The sequence below is a fragment of the Odocoileus virginianus genome, chromosome 33, assembly GCF_023699985.2.
Source record: "Odocoileus virginianus isolate 20LAN1187 ecotype Illinois chromosome 33, Ovbor_1.2, whole genome shotgun sequence".
In the NCBI taxonomy this organism is placed as follows: Eukaryota; Metazoa; Chordata; class Mammalia; order Artiodactyla; family Cervidae; genus Odocoileus; species Odocoileus virginianus.
In genome coordinates, this window is record NC_069706.1 from 19,215,303 (window position 1) to 19,235,787 (window position 20,485).

The following is a 20,485-nucleotide window of genomic DNA, read 5'->3' on the forward strand; positions in this document are numbered from 1 at the left end:
TCTGTGTAACTAAAAATTAAAACACATAATTTTAGAGAAAACTGCCGACACCAGTCCACGGGGTTGGCTTTCGGAACCCCTGGTGCGGGTTACTGTTGAAATCCATCATTTACTCCTGCGTGGGTCAACCTGCTAAAGTGTTAAACGTCCTACTCAGAAAACAGATTCTTAAACTGCGTTTCGTTCTAAGACCTGTTCGGAAGAAGTGTAGGTCTAACTATTGGAGCAAATATTTCTTTTTTAGTAGCCGACACATATAGCGATGAAGTAAAACATATATCAAAGAAACCGAAGTGTACTTGCCTGTAAATGTATTAAATAGCTTCCTGGAAAGCCCCAGTCACAACGAGGTAGCGTGGCCGAGCGGTCTAAGGCGCTGGATTAAGGCTCCAGTCTCTTCGGGGGCGTGGGTTCGAATCCCACCGCTGCCAGGGTTAGCATTTTGCCCCTTGCTACCTCCTTGCGGGCTGTTTTCAGCTGTTTTGCGACTGCATCAGCGCCCCCTGCTGCAGGCCAGGGCTGGCCGCCCGCATGAATGGAGCGGCGGAGGGGGCGGGTCCGCGCGCGCCGGGGCGGGGCATTGTGGGTAAAAGGAAGCGCGAGGGCCCGCCCCGCTCGCTCCCCCCACGTGTCCGCCCGAGTTTCTCCACCGGCAACATGGCCGCTGCCTGAGAGGAGAGTCTGGCCACTGCCGCCTCTGCAGCCAGCGGGTACCTGGGCCGTTGCTGCCGCCCGCACGCGGGCCCCGCGGAGAGGTGAGTGCCGTCCTGGCAGTGCTCACCCGGGCTGGAGCCGGGCCGTACTCACGAGGTGGGCCTGGGCGGGGCTGCTGAGTAGGCCGGGAGGCCCGCGCCGCGCGGTGCCCAGGGGCCGGGGGCCTCTTGGGACTCCGGCGGGAAGGACGGACAGCCTGCCCCGGGAGACCCGGGCCGGCCGCAGGCTCCGGCCTCGCCTCGGCCCGGCCAGTCGGTGACTCCAAAGCCGAGGCTACCGGCGGTGACTCAGGGTCCCGCCGCCTTGCCCCACCCGGCTCAGGCGGGCCTCCTGCGGGAGCACCTGTCCGAAGGCAGCCGGTGTCCTGCCGGCGTGGCGGCGGCTGCGTGGTGGGCGTGAGAAGGGGGCCTGACCACCCGCGAGGGAGGCGAAACCCATTGGACAGTGTGGCGCGGGGCAGGCGGCCCGCCCCGATGGGCAGGCGGAGGGTGTCCGGGGCCCCCTCCTCGCCGCCGGACCGGATCAGCTCGCGTCCGGCTAGGCCTGGAATTCTCCATTCATTTATTCCAGCCACCCTTCAGTGCTATTTGGGAGTCAGCGACGTGCGGCCGATGGGGCCCTGAAGGTTTGATCAGACGAGGTGTCAGTAAGCACGTCAAGTAGACCAGTGAATAAAAAAGGTGGTTTTGTTCTGTTAGCTTTAGAATCATTGGGGGGTAGAAAAAGGAGATCTTAAAGCAGTTGTCACAGTTTTCTTCATCTGTGAATTGGGGATAAGAGGATTCCCGCACCTCCTAGGGTTGTGATGAGGGCTGAATAGGGTAAGATGGGAGAAGCTCCAGGTTGCAGCGTTTGTTTCGTGGCTGTGTCTCCTGGCCTTTTATATTGGAAGAAAACATTGTGCCGAGTAAGTAAGAAACCTTCCCAGGGATTACGTTTCTACTTTACTTAATCTAAACAGTTCTCTGAAGTCGGTGCTTTTGTTTACCCCCATTTTTGGGGTGAAAATAGTGAGGATCAAACGTTGCTTGAGGTGCTAGGGGTACCAGATAGCAGACCTGGGATTTGAACCTGTGCAGTTTCACTTCAGAGTCCAGGCTTTTACCCACTACACCATCCTGCCTTCCACTAAAGAATCTGGCAGCATAGTCGTTAAGAATAAGGCTATTTGACATCAGCTAGACCTAGGTTTGTGGCTTAGCTCTGCCTTTCTCTGGCACTGTGACCTTGGGTAAGTTACTCTCTGAACTTGAGTTTCCTCTTTCGTTAATTGGGGATGGTATCAATACATCCTTACTTATAGAGCTACCGAACAGATTACTTAATATATTAAGTCCTTAGAGAAGGGAGGGTCTTATGAGTTAAGAATTAATTCTTTTTGCCTCTAGGCCACCTTTCCCTTTTCATTGAGGTGGAAACTGGAGTGACTCAGAAAGGGGAGATGCCTTGTAGAAGGGGCACACAGTCAATAAGAATCCAGACTTTGAGACTGTTTACCCTGGGCCCCCCACCCCTTAATTCAGTTTTGTGTTGTCTCTCTCTGCCCAGTAGCTGGAAACTGTTTTTCTGTTTGCCTCTGTTTTTCTGATTGGCCTACAGGTTAGATTCCTGCCTGACCCAGCTATGGCCTTCAGGCATCTCCTCTGCTCTGGACCCTCCCTTAGATTTTACCTCATCCCCTTTCCATTTGTTGAACTGCCCCCTGGTGGGGATGTTTTCTGTGCCCAGTGCCTCAGAGCCACTGCCACAGAGTACCTTTGTGGTCACAGGAAACCCTGTTGAGGTCAAGGTGGTCACTGCTGCCTTGTGGTTGCCTGGAAGTACAGACTACACCCCTGTCCTCGAGTGTCCAGGAGGCCCAAACCGTGAGACTGCTAGTCTCTGGATGGGGCTGAGTTAGGATCACTGGGTAAAGGGTCTGTCACTGCCTGATCTCATGCACTCATTTACTCAGTTTTTCTTTATACTATAGTTTCCTTCACTGTTCTAGATATTGGGAGAACAGCTTGAATTTTTTTAAAAGATAATAATGCCCATATCAACTCCACATAGTAAATTAAATCATGTTTTATTGTTGAAACAATCTGAGAGCACTCATGGAACATACATTCTAGTGCAGAAGGTAGGAAGGAAAGGAAGGAAAGTCGCTCAGTTGTGTCCTACTCTTTGCGAACTGGAGCCTACCAGGCTCCTGCATCCATGGAATTTTCCAAGCAAGAGTACTGGAGTGGGTTGCCAGACAGACAACACATAAGCAAATAGACTAACTAGGTAATTCCAAGTTATGATAAGAACCATGAAAGAAATAAAACAGGGCTTTGGTAGTGACTGGAACCAGGTAGGGGGTGGGTGCCTTTAAGGTGAATGGTCAGGGAAACGTCTATTCCTGGAGGGGGTGGGGATGGTGATATCTAGTGAAAAGGAGCCAACCTTTTTTTGAAAAGACCTGAGGAAAATAGATGATGTGCAAAGTTCCTGAGACTGGCTGGGGCTTAGCTTGTTGGAGGGCCAGCAAGATCATATGGGACCCTGAGGCCATGGAAAGGAATTTGGATAAACTAGGTGACAGTTGAAGAGTTTTGATTGGGGGAATGATAGCTTTCCTTCCAAGAAGCAAGGGTCTTCGAATTTCATGGCTGCAATCACCATCCTCAGTGATTTGGGAGCCCAAGAAAAGAAAATCTGTCACTGCTTCCACTTTTTCACCTTCTGTTTGCCAGGAAGTGATGGGACCAGATGCCATGATCATTTTTTGAATATTGAGTTTTAAGCCAACTTTTTCATTCTCTTTCACCCTCATCAAGAAAGAAGCTCGTTAGTTCCTTTTCACTTTCTGCCATTAGAGCGGTATCGTCTGCGTATCTGAAGCTGTACTAATTTTGCCTGCAGTCTTGATTCCAGCTTGTGATTCATCCAGCCCGGCATTTTGTATGATGTACTCTGCAGAGAAGTTAAATAAATAGAGTGACAATATACAGCCTTAACGTACTCCTCTCCCAGTTTTGAACCAGTCAGTTGTTCCTTGTGAGGTTCTAACCGTTGCTTCTTGTTCTGTATACAGGCTTCTCAGGAGACAGGTAAGGTGGTCTGGTATTTCCATCTCTAAGAATTTTCCACAGTTTTTTGCGATCCACACAATCAAAGGCTTTAGCGTAGTTAATGAAACAGTAGTAGATGTTCTTCTGGAATTCCCTTGCTTTCTCTATTATTCAACGAATGTTGGCAATTTGACTTCTGGTTGCTGTTCTGGGGATCTCTGCCTTTTTGTAGTTTACCGCTGAGTAGTGGTGTGGGTGGGGATGGATGATAAATACAAAGCTGTGAACTGTCACATGGTGATACAGGCTGTGGAGAAAACCAGAGAGGGAAGGAACTGGCTGGGAGGGTATTGTCCTTTTAATTGGGTGGACAAAGAAAGCCTCAGCAATGAGGTAGAATCTGAGCAAAAACTTTAAAGAGGTGAAGGAGGGAGCTGTGAGGTTAGGGGGGCGAGTGGAGCAGTGAGAGAGACCCAGAGGTGGGATTGGGGAAGGGAGGGAGACCTGTGGAAGATGAGGTCCGAAAGGAAGAGGGTCGGGGTGGGGTTGTTTAGGGCCTCACATGGGATGGAAACGATGTTGGCTTTTATTTCTGGTGATATGGGGAGTCTTTTAAGGGGGAGGAGTGCTATGACTGCTAGATATGGGTTCAAGGTGGAAGCAGGGAGGCCAGTTAGGAGGCTGCTGCTCTAAGGCAGCAGGAGATGGAGGTGGCAGTGGGAGTGGCCAGATTCTTGACATACTTTGAAAGTAGAACTTACAGGATTTGCTGGTGTGGGATGAGAGGAAGAGAAATATCGAGGATGATGCCAGTGCTTTGGCCTGAGCCTTCTTAGTGTCTGGAATGTGTATCTGGAGTAAACAAGATGACTTTGCATGGTGGCTAGGACAGGGGCCTAGATGCCATTGAATCCCATGGTGGAAGTACTCTTTTAAATATTAAAGCATTCCAGTGTTAAGTAGATTAGGCAAAAATTGAGCTGGGCTTACCAAAAGGAGAGGTCTGGGAAAGGCTGAGATCAGAGGCTGCCCAGGTGCCTTATTTATTTATTTTGGTCTACCCCAGGTCTTTGTTGCTGCCTGCTGGCTTTGTCTACTTGTGGCTGGTAGAAGCTGCTTTCTAGTTGCAGCGCACGGCGAGGCCTCTCTTGCAGAGCACTAGCTCTGGGGTATGTGGGCTTCAGTAGTCTCTCGTGTTTGGGCTCAGTTGCCTCTTGGCACGTGGGACCTTAGTTCCCAGAGCAGGGATGGAACCCATGTCCCCTGCACTGGCAGGCAGTTTCTTAACCACCGGACCACCCGGAAAGTCTGCCTAGATGCCTTTCTAACTGTGAGCATCTCCTTCCTTTAGGAATATGAAGGTGAATTATAGTCAGACCTGCACGTTCTCAGATTCAGCTAACCTCAGAAATTACATTTGCCTTGCCCCTGGAAACTAGTTACATAGTATTTACATTGTATTTATGAGTATTTACATAACATTTACATTGTATTAGGTATTATAAGTAACCTAGAGGTGATTTAGAGCTTCCCTGGCGACTCAGCTGGTATAGAATCCACCCGCCTTGCGGGAGACCTGGGTTCCATCCCTGGATTGGGAAGATCCTCTGGAGGTGGGCATGGCAACCCACTCCTGTATTCTTGCCTGGAGAATCCCCATGGACAGAGGAGCCTGGCGGGCTACAGTCCATGGGGTTGCAAAGAGTTGGACACGACTGAGCGATTAAGCACAGAGATGATTTAAAGTATAGGATGTGCTTAGGTTACATCCAAGTGCTCTGCCATCTTCTGTAAGGTATTCCCCCGACACACCACCTCCACCCCTTCCCCATCCGATACTGAGGGATAGTGTACTCACCCTCCACCACGGAGACCTGCCTTCTCTCCTCCAGGTACCCGAAGTATCGTGGCTTGTCCAAATCCTTCTGTCCTTCAAGACCCAGCCCAAACTCCCCTTCCCTCCCCGAACTGTAACTGAAACCTGAAGTTGAATGGTGTTGATGTCTTCTTGGGTCCTCTTGCTTCCTGTGTGGCTTTGGTAAAACACAAAATAGTGTCTGAGTTTCAGTCTCCTTGTTATTAAACAGGGACAGGTGAGAGAAGAGTATGTATGTGAAGAGGGTCATTTTTAGACATAGACACACACACACACACACACACACACAGAAAAATCACAGAAAGGAGGTCATCTCACTGGGGGTTGGGTTTAAAGTCAGCTTGAAAATCAGCTACCGGAGACAGAGTCACCCTGGGATCCAGGCCTTGGGACTGTCTGCCCTTCCTGCTGCTTGCCGGGCTGTCCTCTAAAGGTTCCCCACGGCCCCCAGTTACTTTCCAAGTGTTTTCTTCGTGGCTGTGGACCAGCCAGCCACCATCCTCCTGCCTGGCGGTGAATTCTTCTTTGTCAGTAGTCAGAAAACCCCTGAGGCTAGTCACTTGTTCTTTCCCATGGATGTAACCCACATGTGATGTCTTGGGTCCACCTGTTTGCACCCCCTGCTTGATGGTTTCTGCCTGCTTTTTCTGTTGTTGTTACTTTTTATTTTTTTGACTGATGGGGTATATCAGCCAAAATGATGTGGGCTGTCCACTTTTGACTCCATGAGGGATGTAGGAATAAGATCTGTTTCTGATTTCCTCAGGTTTCTCTCTCAGAGCAGGACTGGTTACAGAATGGGTATGCAGGTGTGTTGGTTGAATGACTGGCAGACCTCTTGCTCTCCTTGCAGATCGAGTCTGAGGACCACGTGGCTGGCTCCCCCCTAGTATGGCCAATGAAGAGGATGACCCAGTCGTACAGGAGGTAACTGCCGGGGTGGGGTCCCTTCCATCCATCCTCAGGCCAGCCAAGGACCTGGTGGCTTCCTCTCTACCTGGAACCGTCTTCCTCGTACCTGCCTGGCTGACCCCCTTACTTCCTTTAGGTGTCTGATCCGGCATCACCTTGTCAGAGAGGATTCCCTGACCAGCCTGCGTCACGTGACATTCTCATGTACGCCCTCCCTAGCCCTTCACTTTGGCCATGCCTTGCATTTGGTCACAGCACCTCTCAACCCCTACACATAAGTCTTCCGCTAGAGTGTAAGCCTCTTCAGGGTGGGGATTTTGTTCTGTTCACCATTGTGTCTGCAAAGCCAAGTTCAATGCCTGGCAACTAATACTCAGTGACTATTGGATGCATGGGCTTACCCAGATTCTGTCATTTAGCAGTTGTTCACTGAATCCATTATGTGCTGGGGGCTTTGACAGCAGTGAGCCAGGCAGTGCTCCCTCCTGTGGGAAGCTTAGGGTCTGAAAGACTGATAAGGAAGGGGTGGTTCCTGGGTCAGCCCAGACTCTGACACGTCCTGGAGCCACTGGGCCTTTGCACATGCCGTGTGCCTCCCCGTGCCTGATGAGCCTTCACTCGTCCTTAAGGCCTGGAGGTGGGAGAGACCATGGTGCATAGGAAGAGCTAGGAAGCAGGGAGGTAAACTGCATGGTGCAGCAGAGGCAGTGAGCGTTGAAAAGAAAGGAGGGCCAGTCAGACCACCTTAAGACAGGCCAACCCAGGATGGGAGGTGGAGGGAGGGCGCAGGGAGGAGGCCCTCCCCCCAACTTCCTCATCAGAAAAGCATTTCATTGGTCCCTCTAGGGTGCGTCTGATCTGGGCACCCTCAGGCAATACATTTTTATTGGGGTATAGTGAGCCCGGCCGAGGACTTATACCCAGGTTGGAGATTTGGTTCCCTTTGTTTTTAGCAAAGGTTGAGCTATTTCTTCTTCCCCAGACTGCCTCAGGGCCCTATCCCTGAAATCTGAGGAGCAAGCACGTGCCCGGGGCAGGTTGGGCGTTGAGTTCTGTCTCCCAGTTAAGTCTTCTTCTCTTGTTCCCAGATCGAGGTGTACTTGGCCAAAAGTCTGGCAGAGAAGCTCTATCTGTTTCAGGTAATTATGAGACATAAAGGTAACGGGGCAGGGGGAGACACAGTAAGTGATAGACAAGGAGTAACGTGAAACCTCCAGCTGCTTAGAATTCTTGGCACAGAGGGTGTGCTAAGACAGTCTCTTTGCGTTCATGGGTGGGTCAGTAATAGTCTTTAATTTCAAAGATGGGAAAACCAAGACAACAGTGTATCAGATGAAGCTTGGGCCCTGGAGACAGCCTACTAGCAGGGAGGCTCAGTTGTGAGTCCTTGGGCAAGTTTCTTAAAAAAAAATGTCTGTGCCTCAGTTTCTGCAGTTGCACAGTGGTGATAGTAATAATACCTGCCTGACAGGGTCCTCATGGGAATCAAGTGAGTCCTTATTAAAGTGCTTAGAACACTGCCTGGTACGATATTAGCACCACGAATGACGACTGCTGCTGTAGTTGAGGCTCAAGGAGGAGCTTTCTGGGCAGCTCCAGGGCAGCATCAGCCAACCGCTCCCCTCTTTGCTGGGCCAGTACTTTTTTATTTGCTTGCGCCAGGTCTTAGTTGGGGAATGGGGAATCTAGTTCCCAGATCAGGGATCGAACCCTGGGCCCCCTATACTGGAAATGTAGAGTCTTAACCCTGGACCACCAGGAAAGTCCCTGGGCCAATAGTTTAATCCTGGTTACTCCTCCTTTTAACCCTAGACTGTCTGCAGAAATCATTCAAAGCACTTTACGTATGTTAACTGATTTCATCCTACAGTAGCCTATAGTGGTTATCATTATTGTAATTTAATAACAGCTTTACTGAGATCTGATTCACACCCATGCAAATGCAGTGAATTTTAGTCTGTTCACAGAATTGTACCACCAGCACCAGTCTATTTAGGAAGTGTTTGTCGTCCCATCCCCCCAGTCCTAGGCAACCATTAACCTATTTTCTGTCTATAGATTTGCCTTTTCTGGACATTTCATATAGATGGAGTCATGTAATATGTGGCCTTTGTGCCTGGCTGTTTTGTTTAGCGAGAATTTTTGAAGATTCTCTCTTGTTATAATGTGTATGAATGTACCCTATTGTATGGACTTGTATACCACATTTTATTTCTCCATGCATCAGCTGATGAGCATCTGGGTTGTTGTCATGTTTTGGCTATTACGCATAATGCTGCGGTGAACGTTTCTGTCCCAGGTGTTTTGTGTGGAGAGGTTTTTATTTGCCTTGGAATTGCTGGAACATGTGGAAGCTATGTTTAATATTTTGAGGAAATTTATATTCCCAGAAGTAAGATTATCCCCCCTCCCACCTCCCTCTCCACCAGATCCCTCTGGGTCTTCCCAGTGCACCAGGCCCGAGCACTTGTCTCATGTACCCAACCTGAGCTGGTTATCTGTTTCACCCTAGATAATATACATGTTTCAATGCTGTTCTTTTGAAACATCCCACCCTCGCCTTCTCCCAGAGTCCACAAGTCTGTTCTATACATCCGAGTCTCTTTTTCTGTTTTGCATATAGGGTTATCGTTATCATCTTTCTAAAGTCCATATATATGTGTTAGTATACTGTAATGGTCTTTATCTTTCTGGCTTACTTTGCTCTGTATAATGGGCTCCAGTTTCATCCATCTCTTTAGAACTGATTCAAATGAATTCTTTTTAATGGCTGAGTAATATTCCATGGTGTATATGTACCACAGCTTCCTCATCCATTCGTCTGCTGATGGGCATCTGGGTTGCTTCCATGTCCTGGCTATTATAAACAGTGCTGCGATGAACATTGGGGTGCACGTGTCTAGATTAAGCATTGGGTTGGTCAAAAAATTCATTCGGGTTTTCCCCATAAGATGTTATGGAAAAACCCCAACGAACTTTTTGGCCCAACCCAGTATTTTTGTCGCCGTGTTGCATGTGAGAAAAAGGCCCAGGGAGGCTAGGAGCTCGCACAAGGGGCCTGGGACGGGGCGGCAGCTCCCTCCTGGCACGTGCTGGTATGCCAGGAAGAGACCTGGTGTTGGGCCCGTGGGGCCGGGGGTTGTCGTTCGGGGCCTTCTGCGCCTGCTTCCTCGACTGACTGCAGAGTGATGGGCCGGGTGGTGGTGACAGTTAATGGCACGCCAGGCCCGGCTGGGCGTTGGCTCCATTTGCCTCATTCCCTGTTCCCAGTGGTCCTGGGAGGCAAGGAGCTTGCCTGAGTGCACGAGGAGCAAGTGGCAGAGGGAGGACTGTCTGACTCTAGATCCAGCTTCCTTCCCCAGCGGTCCGGAGGTCACAGGGCTGCCCTGGATTTTCACAGACCAGGGGCCCTCCTGGGCTGTCATGGGCGAGTCTGTCCCAGCTCCAGGCCCAGTCCAGACCAGCTATGCTCCAGGCTGCTCCTGGACCTGAGCTCCAGCCCAGGAAGCAGGGAGGAGTCACTCTTGCTATTTAAGAGAGCTTTTAGGGAACAGCCATTTCCCTGGGCTAGAATATAACTGATCTCAGATGGCTTCCGAAGGAGGGTTTACTTTACGCACTGCCACACCTCCGCCAGGCTCCTTCTGGAGGCTGTGGTGCTTCTCACAGCGTTGGCCACAGTCTTTTGAGAGTGAGTCCAAACCGTGACTCACCCAACCCCCCAGTGGTGTACGTACAGCACTGGAGAAAGAAAGGAAAAGCGGGTTTGTGAGGAAGGATGTCACCATGGCCTTCTTTGTTCAGAGCAAAAGAAGCGATCTGAGAGCAGTACGCTCATGTGTGGTGCAAAATAGCTTCATACCTGCTGATACAGGGGCCCAGAGAGGCCTCTCTGAGCAGGTCAGTTGGCAGACCAGCTCCCTTCCAACTTTATGGAAAACCCCACACATCAGCCTGCAGCCTGTAAAGAATCTGCCTGCAACACAGGAGACCTGGGTTCAATTCCTGGGTCGGGAAGATCCCCTGGTGAAGGAAATGGCAACCCACTCCAGTATTCTTGCCTGGAGAATCCCATGACAGAGGAGCCTGGCAGGCTACCGTCCATGTGGTCGCAAGAGTTGGACACAACTTAGCAACTAACTCACCACCACCACCGCCCATCAGCACAAGGAGAGAGAATGGGATAGTGATTCTCATAGATCTGTTGACCAGGAAAACAAAACGCACAACCTAACAGTTGAATGAGACTTATATTTGATTCAGCAGATTTACGGAAGAGGAAAGCCTGAGAAAGCCTCTTAGACAGCCCTGAGGGACTGTTCTGAAGAGCGAGGGAGGAGAGGCTAGATAGGAGTTTTGCAAACAAACAGCTTCTCTATGTGTGGAAAGTGGAAACAGCCTGGGCTCCTTGAAATCGCTCCTTTATTATGCACCTTAGGTCAGGCTTCCTGTTTTCTCCATCCTGAATGCCCTTAGGGTGCCCTGTAGGTGGAGTGGCTGCGGAGGCAGAGGGTTTGAGGCCACAGCATCCTTTGTGGCAGGTGACCGTCAGGCTTCAGTCCCTCTTTGCTTCCTGTGGTCTCATTTTCCTTGTCCTACTCCACCTGGGTGGCCTGTAAATGAGCAGTTAAGACTCCAGATCCTTACTTTTAACTCCCATGGCATTGCACTGGGTTCCTAGGGGCCATAGGGTCATGCGTGCTGGGGCCTATTGGGGTTCCTAATGCTTGGACATGTCCCTTGGATGTGTGAAAATGGCTCTTTGGGAGGAGGCTAGCTGGAGCCAATGAGAATGGATGCAGGAGACCAGTGGGGGCCTCTGGTCTGGGGCGGGAGTGGAGAGGAGCTATTGATTCTTGGCCAGCACCCCTAGAGCCCAGCTCTAGGCAGGACTGGGCAGGGTGGACTGACAGCTCCCTTCCCTTCCCCAGTACCCAGTGCGTCCAGCCTCGATGACGTATGATGACATTCCACACCTCTCGGCCAAGATCAAGCCCAAGCAGCAGAAGGTGGGACTGGCCTCCTGGTGGAGGTGGAGGGACAGGAGCGGTGATAGAGTGGGAGCTGAAAGAAGCCCAGAGGAGTGATTGGAGAGTGAAGAAGGAAACCAATAACTTGCAGGGCCTTGAGAGCTGCAGAAGGAAACTTCCAGAAAGAAAGATGGTGGGCAGCTCCACAGAGGCCAGGAGTGAGGCCTGAGATGAATTAGAACACGGGATGGGGTAGACTGAAGTTCACAGGACAGGGCTCATGTGAAGAGGGCCCGATATGGGGAATCTCATGCCTCTCGGGGCTGGGATGACAGGGACCAGAAGACCAGCCTGTCCTCAGGCAGCTGCAGCTCTAAGCCCTGTTAGCGTGTAAAAAGCTACACCAGCATTGCCAATTCTGCTGACATTGTAAAGGAAGTTGGAAATAAGGAAAAGAGAAAAGCTCTTGGTTTTTAAGTGTTGGTACCTAATGTAGACTTTGGGGAGTGGAATGTGGCAGCAAGCAAAACTGTGTGAACCCGCTCCAACAAAAAGCACTCAGGCCCTTCTTTTGGAATGTGGGTTTTAGCCTTTGTGTGGACTGAAGTCCAGGGGCCTTCGGGAGGGATGTTATCAGTCCTACTTCTGGGCAGGGACTGCAGTTAGGAGGCGGGTGTGGTGGGGTTGGGGGCTCCCCTGAGGGCTGTGCCTCGGGGTCCTCATAGCTGGTGGGGGTGCCTGGTGCCTGCAGGTAGAACTTGAGATGGCCATTGACACGCTGAATCCCAACTACTGCCGCAGCAAAGGGGAGCAGATCGCCCTGAACGTGGATGGGGCCTGCGCTGATGAGACCAGCACATATTCCTCGTGAGTTCCCTGGGCCCCAAGGGTGCCGAGCTTCGCTTTCTTCAAATATGAGCCTTCCACAGCCCTCAGCGACACCGAGGCCCTGTGCCCCACAGCTGGGCTCCCCACCAGCGGCTCATCTTTGCATGACTGGGCCTAGCACGGGCTCGTCCCCAGCACGGACTTGTCCCCAGGGAAGTCATCTCCCCTCCTGAGATGGGTCCTCTGACCAAGTTCTAACTGGGCCGAGAGGAAAGCTGGCCCCATGACGGGAGAGGGAGCTCCCATCCCCTGCATGCCTATAGCCGCAGTTGAGTTTCCTCATCCCAGCGCCCCTCCTGCAGCACGTGCGGCCGTGGTCTCTGGCTGTTGGAGTTCCCGTGTTGGGGTGGAGGGGGCTGTGCCTCCAGGCCCAGGCCTGAGTTTCCTTCCCCTTGACCTCCGTTCTCCCTGTGCTTCCAGGAAGCTGATGGACAAGCAGACATTCTGCTCTTCCCAGACCACCAGTAACACGTCCCGTTACGCTGCTGCACTCTACAGGCAAGGTACCCACTCTGGGCTGCCGTGAGGGCTGAGTGGGTGGGAAGGAAGCAGGATTCGCGCTGGGGCCAGGAGAGGACACCGCGAAGGCTGCATCTGAAAAGGTTGCTGAGCCGTGAAAGATGCCGGAATTCATGGCCTCCGGAGGAGAGGAGTTCAATCCGGGGTCGGTGACGAGGCTTGATCACTCAGAGCTTTTGTGTAATAAAGTTTTATTAAAGTATAAAAGGGATAGAGAAAGCTTCTGACATAGACATCAGAAGGGGGCAGAAAGAGTGCCCCCTGCTCGTCTTTGGCCGGATGTAATACAGCGACAGGCTGCTAATTAGAGAAAGGGAATGTCTCAAAGCTCAGAGACTGGCACCAAGCCCCTCGCCCACAGCGTGCATTTTGAGAGAACATGGGCACAAGGTGTGTCATCCCGGGCCATAAACATTGACATGAATCTTGAAGAAAGGTAGGTTTCCAAGTAAATGTATAGTTTTATTAACGTAGATTAAGAGAACAATGTATGAGTAAAACATTGGTTTGTTGAGCCCTTACCATTCTGAGTCTTAATGCGACTTGAAGAAAGACAGAATCTAGGGTAAATACATAGTTCATTAACATAGCTTAAGAAAAACATTTCCATAAGAAAAATGCATTGGGAGAAAAAACAGTTGGTTAGCTCAAGGTTTGAGAAAAGTTAAGTTCAAGTGGAACCAGGTGTCATGGCAACACAGAATTTTAAGAGAAACCTCCTTTTTAAATTTTTATAGAGAAGGAAAAAAAATCTGACACTTGTAGTTTAGTCCCTCCTGCCGCTTAAGAGAGAGATACAAAAGCATCCAACACTTGCAGCATGTTTCCTCCGTTCGGAGACCCCTGGCCTTCCTGCCTGTTGCCCTCCCACCCACAGAGGCCAGGCAAGCTGTCAGGGCATTGGGGTTTGCCGCCTCTGAGGACTTAGAGATACTGCCAAACCTGATCGAGTGGGGCTTCACGGTCATCGTCCTTCTGGGACACAGACACACACACGCATGACCTTTGATACAGGAGTAGAATTTTGTCTTAAATACAAGGTGTTTATGACCCAACAGTTCCATTCCTAGAAAGCATCTATGTGAAAGAAATGAAACATCACCACACAAAAACTTGTACATAGGTGTTCACAGAAGCTTTATTCATGGTAGAGAAAAGTGGAAATGATCCACATGTCCATCAGCTGATGCATGAATTACAAAATATGGTATAGCCGTACATTTGAATATTATTTAGCCATAATAAGGAAAGAAGTACTGATATGTGCTGCAACATATCAAGCCTTGAAAACATGAAGCTAAATGAAAGAAGCCAGGCACAAAGGACCACATGTTACATGATTCCACGCGTATGAAATGTTCAGGACAGGCAAACCCATGGAGACAGAAAGTGTCATTAGGTTTTGGTTCCCAGAGACTGGGAGGAGAGTGGAATGGAAACAGGGTTTCTTTTGGGGGTGATGAAAATGTTCTAAAGTTGATTGTGGTACTGGATGTACTGCTTTGTGAATACGTTAAAATACATTGAATTGTATGCTTGAAATGGGTTAATTATATGTTATGTGAATTATCTCAGTAAAGCTGTTCAAAAGTACAAGTTTACTACAAGTATTTAGAATTTATAAAGCAATAAAGAAATTTGAACACTTACGTGATAAACTGGGATAGGATAAAAGTAGTATCAAATAGCTATACTCTTCTGATTTGAACTCATATCTCAAGGACATAGTTCTTTAAAGCCACATTTCTTTAAAAAAAAAAAAAATTATTTGGCTGTGCTGGATCTTAGTTTGTGTGTGGCATGGGGGAGCTAGTTCTCCTACTAGGGATCGAACCCAGGGCCCCTGCCTTGGGAACACGGAATCTTAACCACTGGGCTGCCAGGGAAGTCCTTAAAGCCACATTCCTTCCTCTGCCTAGTCATGTGTTTACTCCTCATCTCAAGCACTCTGCTCCCTCTGGTGTCCCAGAGAACCTCCGCAGAGCCTCGTGTCTGTCTGATTTCTTTCAAGCCTGCATTGACTTGATTGAAACTGATTATCTTTGCACGGCCTCCCAGTGCACAGGTCTGAGGCCCAAGCAAAAGTTAGGATCTGTGTCAGAGCTGGTGTAGACACTCTTCTCCCTGCCTCCGCCAGGCCTCTCTCCAGCCCAGTTTGCATGAGCCAGTTTTTTTTCTTTTGTTTATTTATTTGTGAGCTGCGCTGGGTCTTTGTTGCTGCTCAGGCTTTTCCCTAATCGTAGCTCGCAGACTTCTCTTCACAGCAGCTTCTCTAGAGCTCGGGCTCTGGAGCACAGACTCAGTAGTTGCGTCACCGGGCTTAGCTGCCCCGCGACCTGTGGGATCTTCCCAGACCAGGGAGCGAACCTGTTGCCTCTGCGTTGGCAGGTGGAATTTTATCGACTGTGCCACCAGGGAGTCCCTGCCCTAGCCAGCTTAATAGGATGGGTGGGATTTGACAGGGAGACTGGGTGGAGGATGTGGGGTCAGGGAGGCAGTGAGGGTGGTCTGGCAGAGGCCTGGGCGGGGGCCAGGGAGAGTGGGGCGTGTTTACTGAGTCGCCATTGGCGCCAGAACAAGCAATTTGTAGGGAGGGGAGTGGGGGCCGGGATCGAGAGGAGGAGGGTTTGCAGGTAAGCCTTAAGGAAGCAACTTTGAGCCAGAGTCTGGGTTCACGTCTTGACCTGGTTTATGTGCTTGCTATGTCCAACACAGCCAGATTGGGTTGCGAACGGCTGTCAGCCTGATGATCCCAAGGCTCTAGGACTGGGGGCTAGGGCAGAGGCGGGAGGCAGTTGGGCAGTGAGCTGAGGCCTTTCAGGGAATCTGGGGCCCTCGGTGACTCCCGTGAGCCAAGCTGGGTGGGTCAGCCTCAGCTCCTAGCGTCAGGTCCAAGCCCTTCTTCCTCTGCCAGGTGAGCTCCACCTGACACCTTTACATGGCATCCTGCAGCTGCGGCCCAGCTTCTCCTACCTGGATAAGGCAGACGCCAAGCACCGTGAGAGAGAGGCGGCCAATGAGGGTGAGCTCGGGGTCCCCAGCCCGTCTCTGTACTTGTTAGCAGGCGAGGTCGGTCGTGGGAAAAGCACAAAAGGACTGAATTACAGTATCCTTAGCAGCATCCCCGGCCTCTACCTCCTGATGCTGGTAGCACTCACCCCCACGATTTTGACCACCAGAAATGTCTCTGAATTTCCAAGAGTCTCTGTGAATTTCCCTGGGGAAATTCAAAACCACTGACTTAGGCTGCTACCTCTGTCTAGGAGGAGAATTCAGACACTACTGCTTGAGGCCTGCCTGGTGGGTGGGGTGGAGAGCCTCCAAAGAGGCTGCGAGCAGGGCCTTTTCTTTTGCAGCAGGAGACTCTTCCCAGGACGAGGCAGAGGAAGACGTGAAGCAGATCACGGTGAGCCCAGGCCCCGTGAGCACAGCTGGGAGGCAGCGGGGCCAGCTTTGTGCTCCTGGAGGCAGCAAGAGTGGGCGGGTCTGCGTGGAGCGTGGGCTCTGGGGGTGAATCGGAAAGAGTCCATCCCTTAGAACCTTCTGGCTGGACTACCTGGAGGGGTAATCTGCCGGGCATGAGGTGGGTGGGAGTGGGAAATGCCCCAGATGCCAGGTTCTCTGGCCTCCGGGTGGGCCCTGGATGACCTCCTGGAAATGCCCCGGGCCTGAGGTCCTGCCCCGCCCACCCCAGGTGCGGTTCTCCCGGCCTGAGTCGGAGCAGGCCCGCCAGCGCCGCGTGCAGTCCTACGAGTTCCTGCAGAAGAAGCATGCCGAGGAGCCCTGGGTCCACCTGCACTACTACGGCCTGAGGGTGAGCCGAGGTCCCTGGGCCGCACGGACGCTAGCCTCAGTGGGCTCCTGGGAGCAAAGCCCCAGCGCCCGGGAAGTGTTACCTGGTGGCCTCTGTCTCACTTCCACTTTCTTTCAGACTGAGTTGTAGCCACTTGGTAGTGCCACAAGGAGAGAGGTTAGGTTCTGGGGGCAGGTTGTCCTGTGTTCCCGCTTTCCTGTCTGGGCGCACCCCCGGGGAGTGAGTGACCGTGTCACCAGCGGAGGTGGTGGCCACTGGGCTCTTGCTGAGTGCGAGCCTCTTGTTGGGCCCAGGGAGGCTTTTATGCATCATGGGCCCGAATGAAGACTAGACACCCCATCAGGCGCTCCATGGAGAATTAGCCATCTGTCCCATGGCTGAGTTCACTGTGCACCTCACCTGCCAACGGTGATTTTTACTGTACTTGACTTAGAGCCCAGTCCTTGAAACTATATTGACTAAGGGAAGCAATTGAATATTAGCTCACAAAGACACCACAGGCTCCGGCTCCCTAACATTTTTGTCTAGGTGGATCAACTTCTGGAACCTTCCTGAAAGAGATTTTTGTGTTGACAGAGCCTTAGACTTTGGGTCAGACTTCCAAAAGCTCTCCTGTTTCCTGGTGTGTAACCTTCAGCAAGTTACTTAACCTCTCTGAACCTCAGTTTCCTTATCTGTAAAATGGGAATAATAACGGTTCCTAACTTCATGTTATTTTGGGGTTGGGATGAGTTGGGGTGTGTGTACAGCCATGGGGACAGAGCCTGGCGCATACTAGGTGCTCAGTGAGCGCTCGGTGTTATTGTTGTCATTGCTGTCTGTGTTCCCGTATCAGACGGCACCGAGGCACAGGTGCGCTGGGACTGTGCAGTCGTAAAGGCAGGAAGGAATGTGGTTGAGGCCACACGCAGAGGCCTTGAGTGCTCTGCTCAGGAAGTCGGGATGGTCCTGTGGCCGGCCTTGGAGCCCGACAGTGGGTGACTAGAGCAGAAGGTGATGCAAGGCTGAAAACCGGATTGCAGGGGGAGGCCTGGAATGTTGGCTGAGGTCCTCTGACTCCCTGCTCCTCCCCCGCAGGACAGTCGCTCTGAGCACGAGCGCCAGTACCTGCTGTGCCAGGGCTCCAGTGGGGCTGAGAACACGGAGCTCGTCAAGTCCCCCAGGTGAGATCGGCCAGGCCGGGGCTGTGGAGGGCTGCTGAACTGACTGGCTCCGGGAGCATCCCTCTCTTGTGGGTTCTGCCTTGAGACTGTGGCCCCTTCTGTAACATGGTGGGAAGATGTGGAGGGGTCCATCGTCCTCTGGAGAGGGCCAGGAGGGGGTGTGGGACTTCGGGGCGCAGCTTGGATACAACCTGGCTGGGGACCAGGGTGGGGCAAGGACAGAGCCCTGCGAGCTGCTGACTGTTCTCTCCCCCGACAGTGAGTACCTCATGATGCTGATGCCCCCCAGCCAGGAGGAGGAGAAGTGAGTAGAGGGGCCAGACGCCTTTCCCCACTGCCCCTTACCACCCGCCAACCTACCCCTGGCCTCCTAACCCTTGGCATTGGTTTTCAATAGAGACAAACCCGTGGCCCCCAGTAATGTCCTGTCCATGGCCCAGCTGCGCACCCTGCCCCTGGCTGATCAGATCAAGATCCTGATGAAAAACGGTGAGTGGGCAGCCCTGCCCTGGGGGCGCCCCAGCCTTGCCACCTCCTGGGGAAGTGGAGTTGGGACAGACTTACGGACCCAGGAGCGAGGCCCAAGGCCTTTGGAAAGAGCACTGAAGCTGGTGACGGGCCACAGGTCCCTGTGAGCCTGGGCAGGCCACTGGCCTTCCTGGGATGTGTTGTTTATTTATGAAAAGGAACTGAGGCAGCTGCGGGCTGAGGTGAAGATGCAGAGGTGGGGCTTCTTAAAGGATTGTGCAGAGCCTCGCGTGAGCATGAGCTGTGCTCATTTTCACAGTGAAGTGTGTCCCCTCAGCAGGCTCCCCACAGTGAGGACTCTGAGGCCAGAACCTTCAGAAAGGACGTGAGCCTCGAACCTCAGAGCTGAGTCCCAGGTCCTAGGCTCCTCTGAGATGCCAGCATGAGGGGCTGCGGGGCCAGAGAGGGGAGCTCCCCGGGGTCCGGGCTGCTGGCCTTGCTCCAGAAAACGTGGGCCTCCCCAGGCCCTGCCACTGCTCACTAGGGCTGGGGGCTCCGTTGGGGGTGGGGAGAGCAGAGCACAGTGACCAAGTACGTGAACTGTGGACCCAGATGGCCTGGGTTCAAGTCCTGGCTCTGTCACTTCCTAGCCAAGTGATCGTGGGTGAATTCTGAAACCTTCTTGGGCTGGGTCTTCCTCGTGAGGCACTCCTGCCTTCCTCCTTGGGTATCCCTCCAGGGCTCAGTGAGAGGCGGGTGCCTGCCCGGAGTGAGAGGCCAGTGGCTGCGGCTGTTACGTTCCCACTGTCCCGCTGGCCTTGTTACGTGAGCCCAGGCCCCTCTTGGCTTGTCTGACGTCTCCTGTGTCCTCCTCAGTGAAGGTCATGCCTTTTGCCAACCTGATGAGCCTCCTGGGCCCCTCTGTCGACTCCGTGGCTGTCCTGCGTGGCATCCAGAAGGTGGCGATGTTGGTCCAAGGAAACTGGGTGGTGAAGAGGTAAGTTCCTTCTTAGTCCCTAGTGTTGGGAGCACTTAACCCATTTAAATTGAATGTAAGTACTGATTTACTGACTGACAAAAACTTTAAGTTTTGGGCTTAAATCTACCTTAGTGCTTTCTGTTTGTCCTGCTTACACTGCATTTTATATTCATTTTTACCTTCTTTTCTTGTTACTGTTTTCACCAGTAACTTGGAAGTTACCTTTCTTGACTCTTTCAGTGATTACCCTATGGATTTCTCAATTTAATATTAGTTGCTACTTTTTACCCTCATCCATGACAGTTCAACAACCTGTAGGATATTTTATGTTGATCTTCCTCTCATTTGTCATTGTATTTGTATATTTTAATTCTGTTTTAAACCCTGTAAGACATTATGTTATCCAGTTAATATCCTTTTTTTTAAATGAATTAATTTATTTTGCTCATCATTTCTTTCTGTGTGTCTGAGTTTCTAACCATGATGATTTCCTTCTATGAAGGTGAGCGTCTGTAGGTCATAAATCTGTTTCCGCTCTGTCTGGAAATGTCTCTTTCACCTTTGTTCTTAAAGAATATTTTTGTTTTGTTTTTAATTTTATTGGAGTATGGCTGATTTACAATGTTAGGGATATTTTTTATTGAGTATAGAATTCTAATTTGGTTATTTTCCTTCCTTTGGTTATTTTTCCTTTCCTCCCGGTTATTAAATTCCAATAGAATTTCATTGTATTCTGACCTTCATTGTTTTTATTGTCTATCCAATGTATGTTCCACTGTCTAACATGTATTTCTTTTGTTTCTCTCTGGCTGCATTTAAGATTTTCTCTTATTTTGGTTTTGGTTTTCCACAGCTCATTAAGATGTGCCTAAGTGGGAATTTCTTATGTATCTTGTTGGGCTTCATGGGTCCTGGATTTGTGGCTTGCTGCCTTTAGTAGTTTCTCTTCCGTGATTCCTTCTCCAGACTCTGCCTTCTCCCTAGATGGTCGGTTTCTAGGGGGCAGGGACTGTCTTGACTCCCTTTTCCCTGGTACTGGGTATAATGCCTGGCACATTCCTCACCCTTGGTAAACCTGACTATGTTTAACGCACACTTGAATTATATTATTTCTCAATTGTATAAGGTAGAACACATTGAATAC

The 20,485-nt window shown here is 51.1% G+C and overlaps 1 protein-coding gene and 1 non-coding gene across 6 annotated transcripts in view; both read left to right on the forward strand.

Moving 5' to 3' along the window:
- Positions 1-349: 349 nt before the first annotated feature.
- TRNAL-AAG (transfer RNA leucine (anticodon AAG)) lies at positions 350-431 on the forward strand. The gene has a single exon. It is a non-coding gene; the product is annotated as a tRNA-Leu (tRNA).
- Positions 432-616: 185 nt separating this feature from the next.
- The window catches only part of POLR3E (RNA polymerase III subunit E), a 30,811-nt gene continuing 10,942 nt past the window's right edge, over positions 617-20,485 (forward strand). Inside the window, exons 1-13 of one of the 5 annotated variants that reach the window (XM_070461019.1) lie at positions 617-755; positions 6,482-6,555; positions 7,629-7,679; positions 11,472-11,549; positions 12,262-12,377; positions 12,819-12,901; positions 15,832-15,939; positions 16,274-16,323; positions 16,612-16,731; positions 17,809-17,894; positions 18,154-18,198; positions 18,292-18,383; positions 19,239-19,359. In XM_070461019.1, coding sequence (XP_070317120.1) covers positions 6,520-6,555; positions 7,629-7,679; positions 11,472-11,549; positions 12,262-12,377; positions 12,819-12,901; positions 15,832-15,939; positions 16,274-16,323; positions 16,612-16,731; positions 17,809-17,894; positions 18,154-18,198; positions 18,292-18,383; positions 19,239-19,359 — 986 coding nt within the window. In that variant the 5' untranslated portion in view covers positions 617-755; positions 6,482-6,519. Of the gene's footprint in view, positions 756-1,210; positions 1,622-6,481; positions 6,556-6,676; positions 6,745-7,628; positions 7,680-11,471; positions 11,550-12,261; positions 12,378-12,818; positions 12,902-15,831; positions 15,940-16,273; positions 16,324-16,611; positions 16,732-17,808; positions 17,895-18,153; positions 18,199-18,291; positions 18,384-19,238; positions 19,360-20,485 lie in introns of those variants that run through there. The other 4 variants (XM_020904405.2, XM_070461018.1, XM_020904406.2 and 1 more) reach the window with 4 other exon arrangements.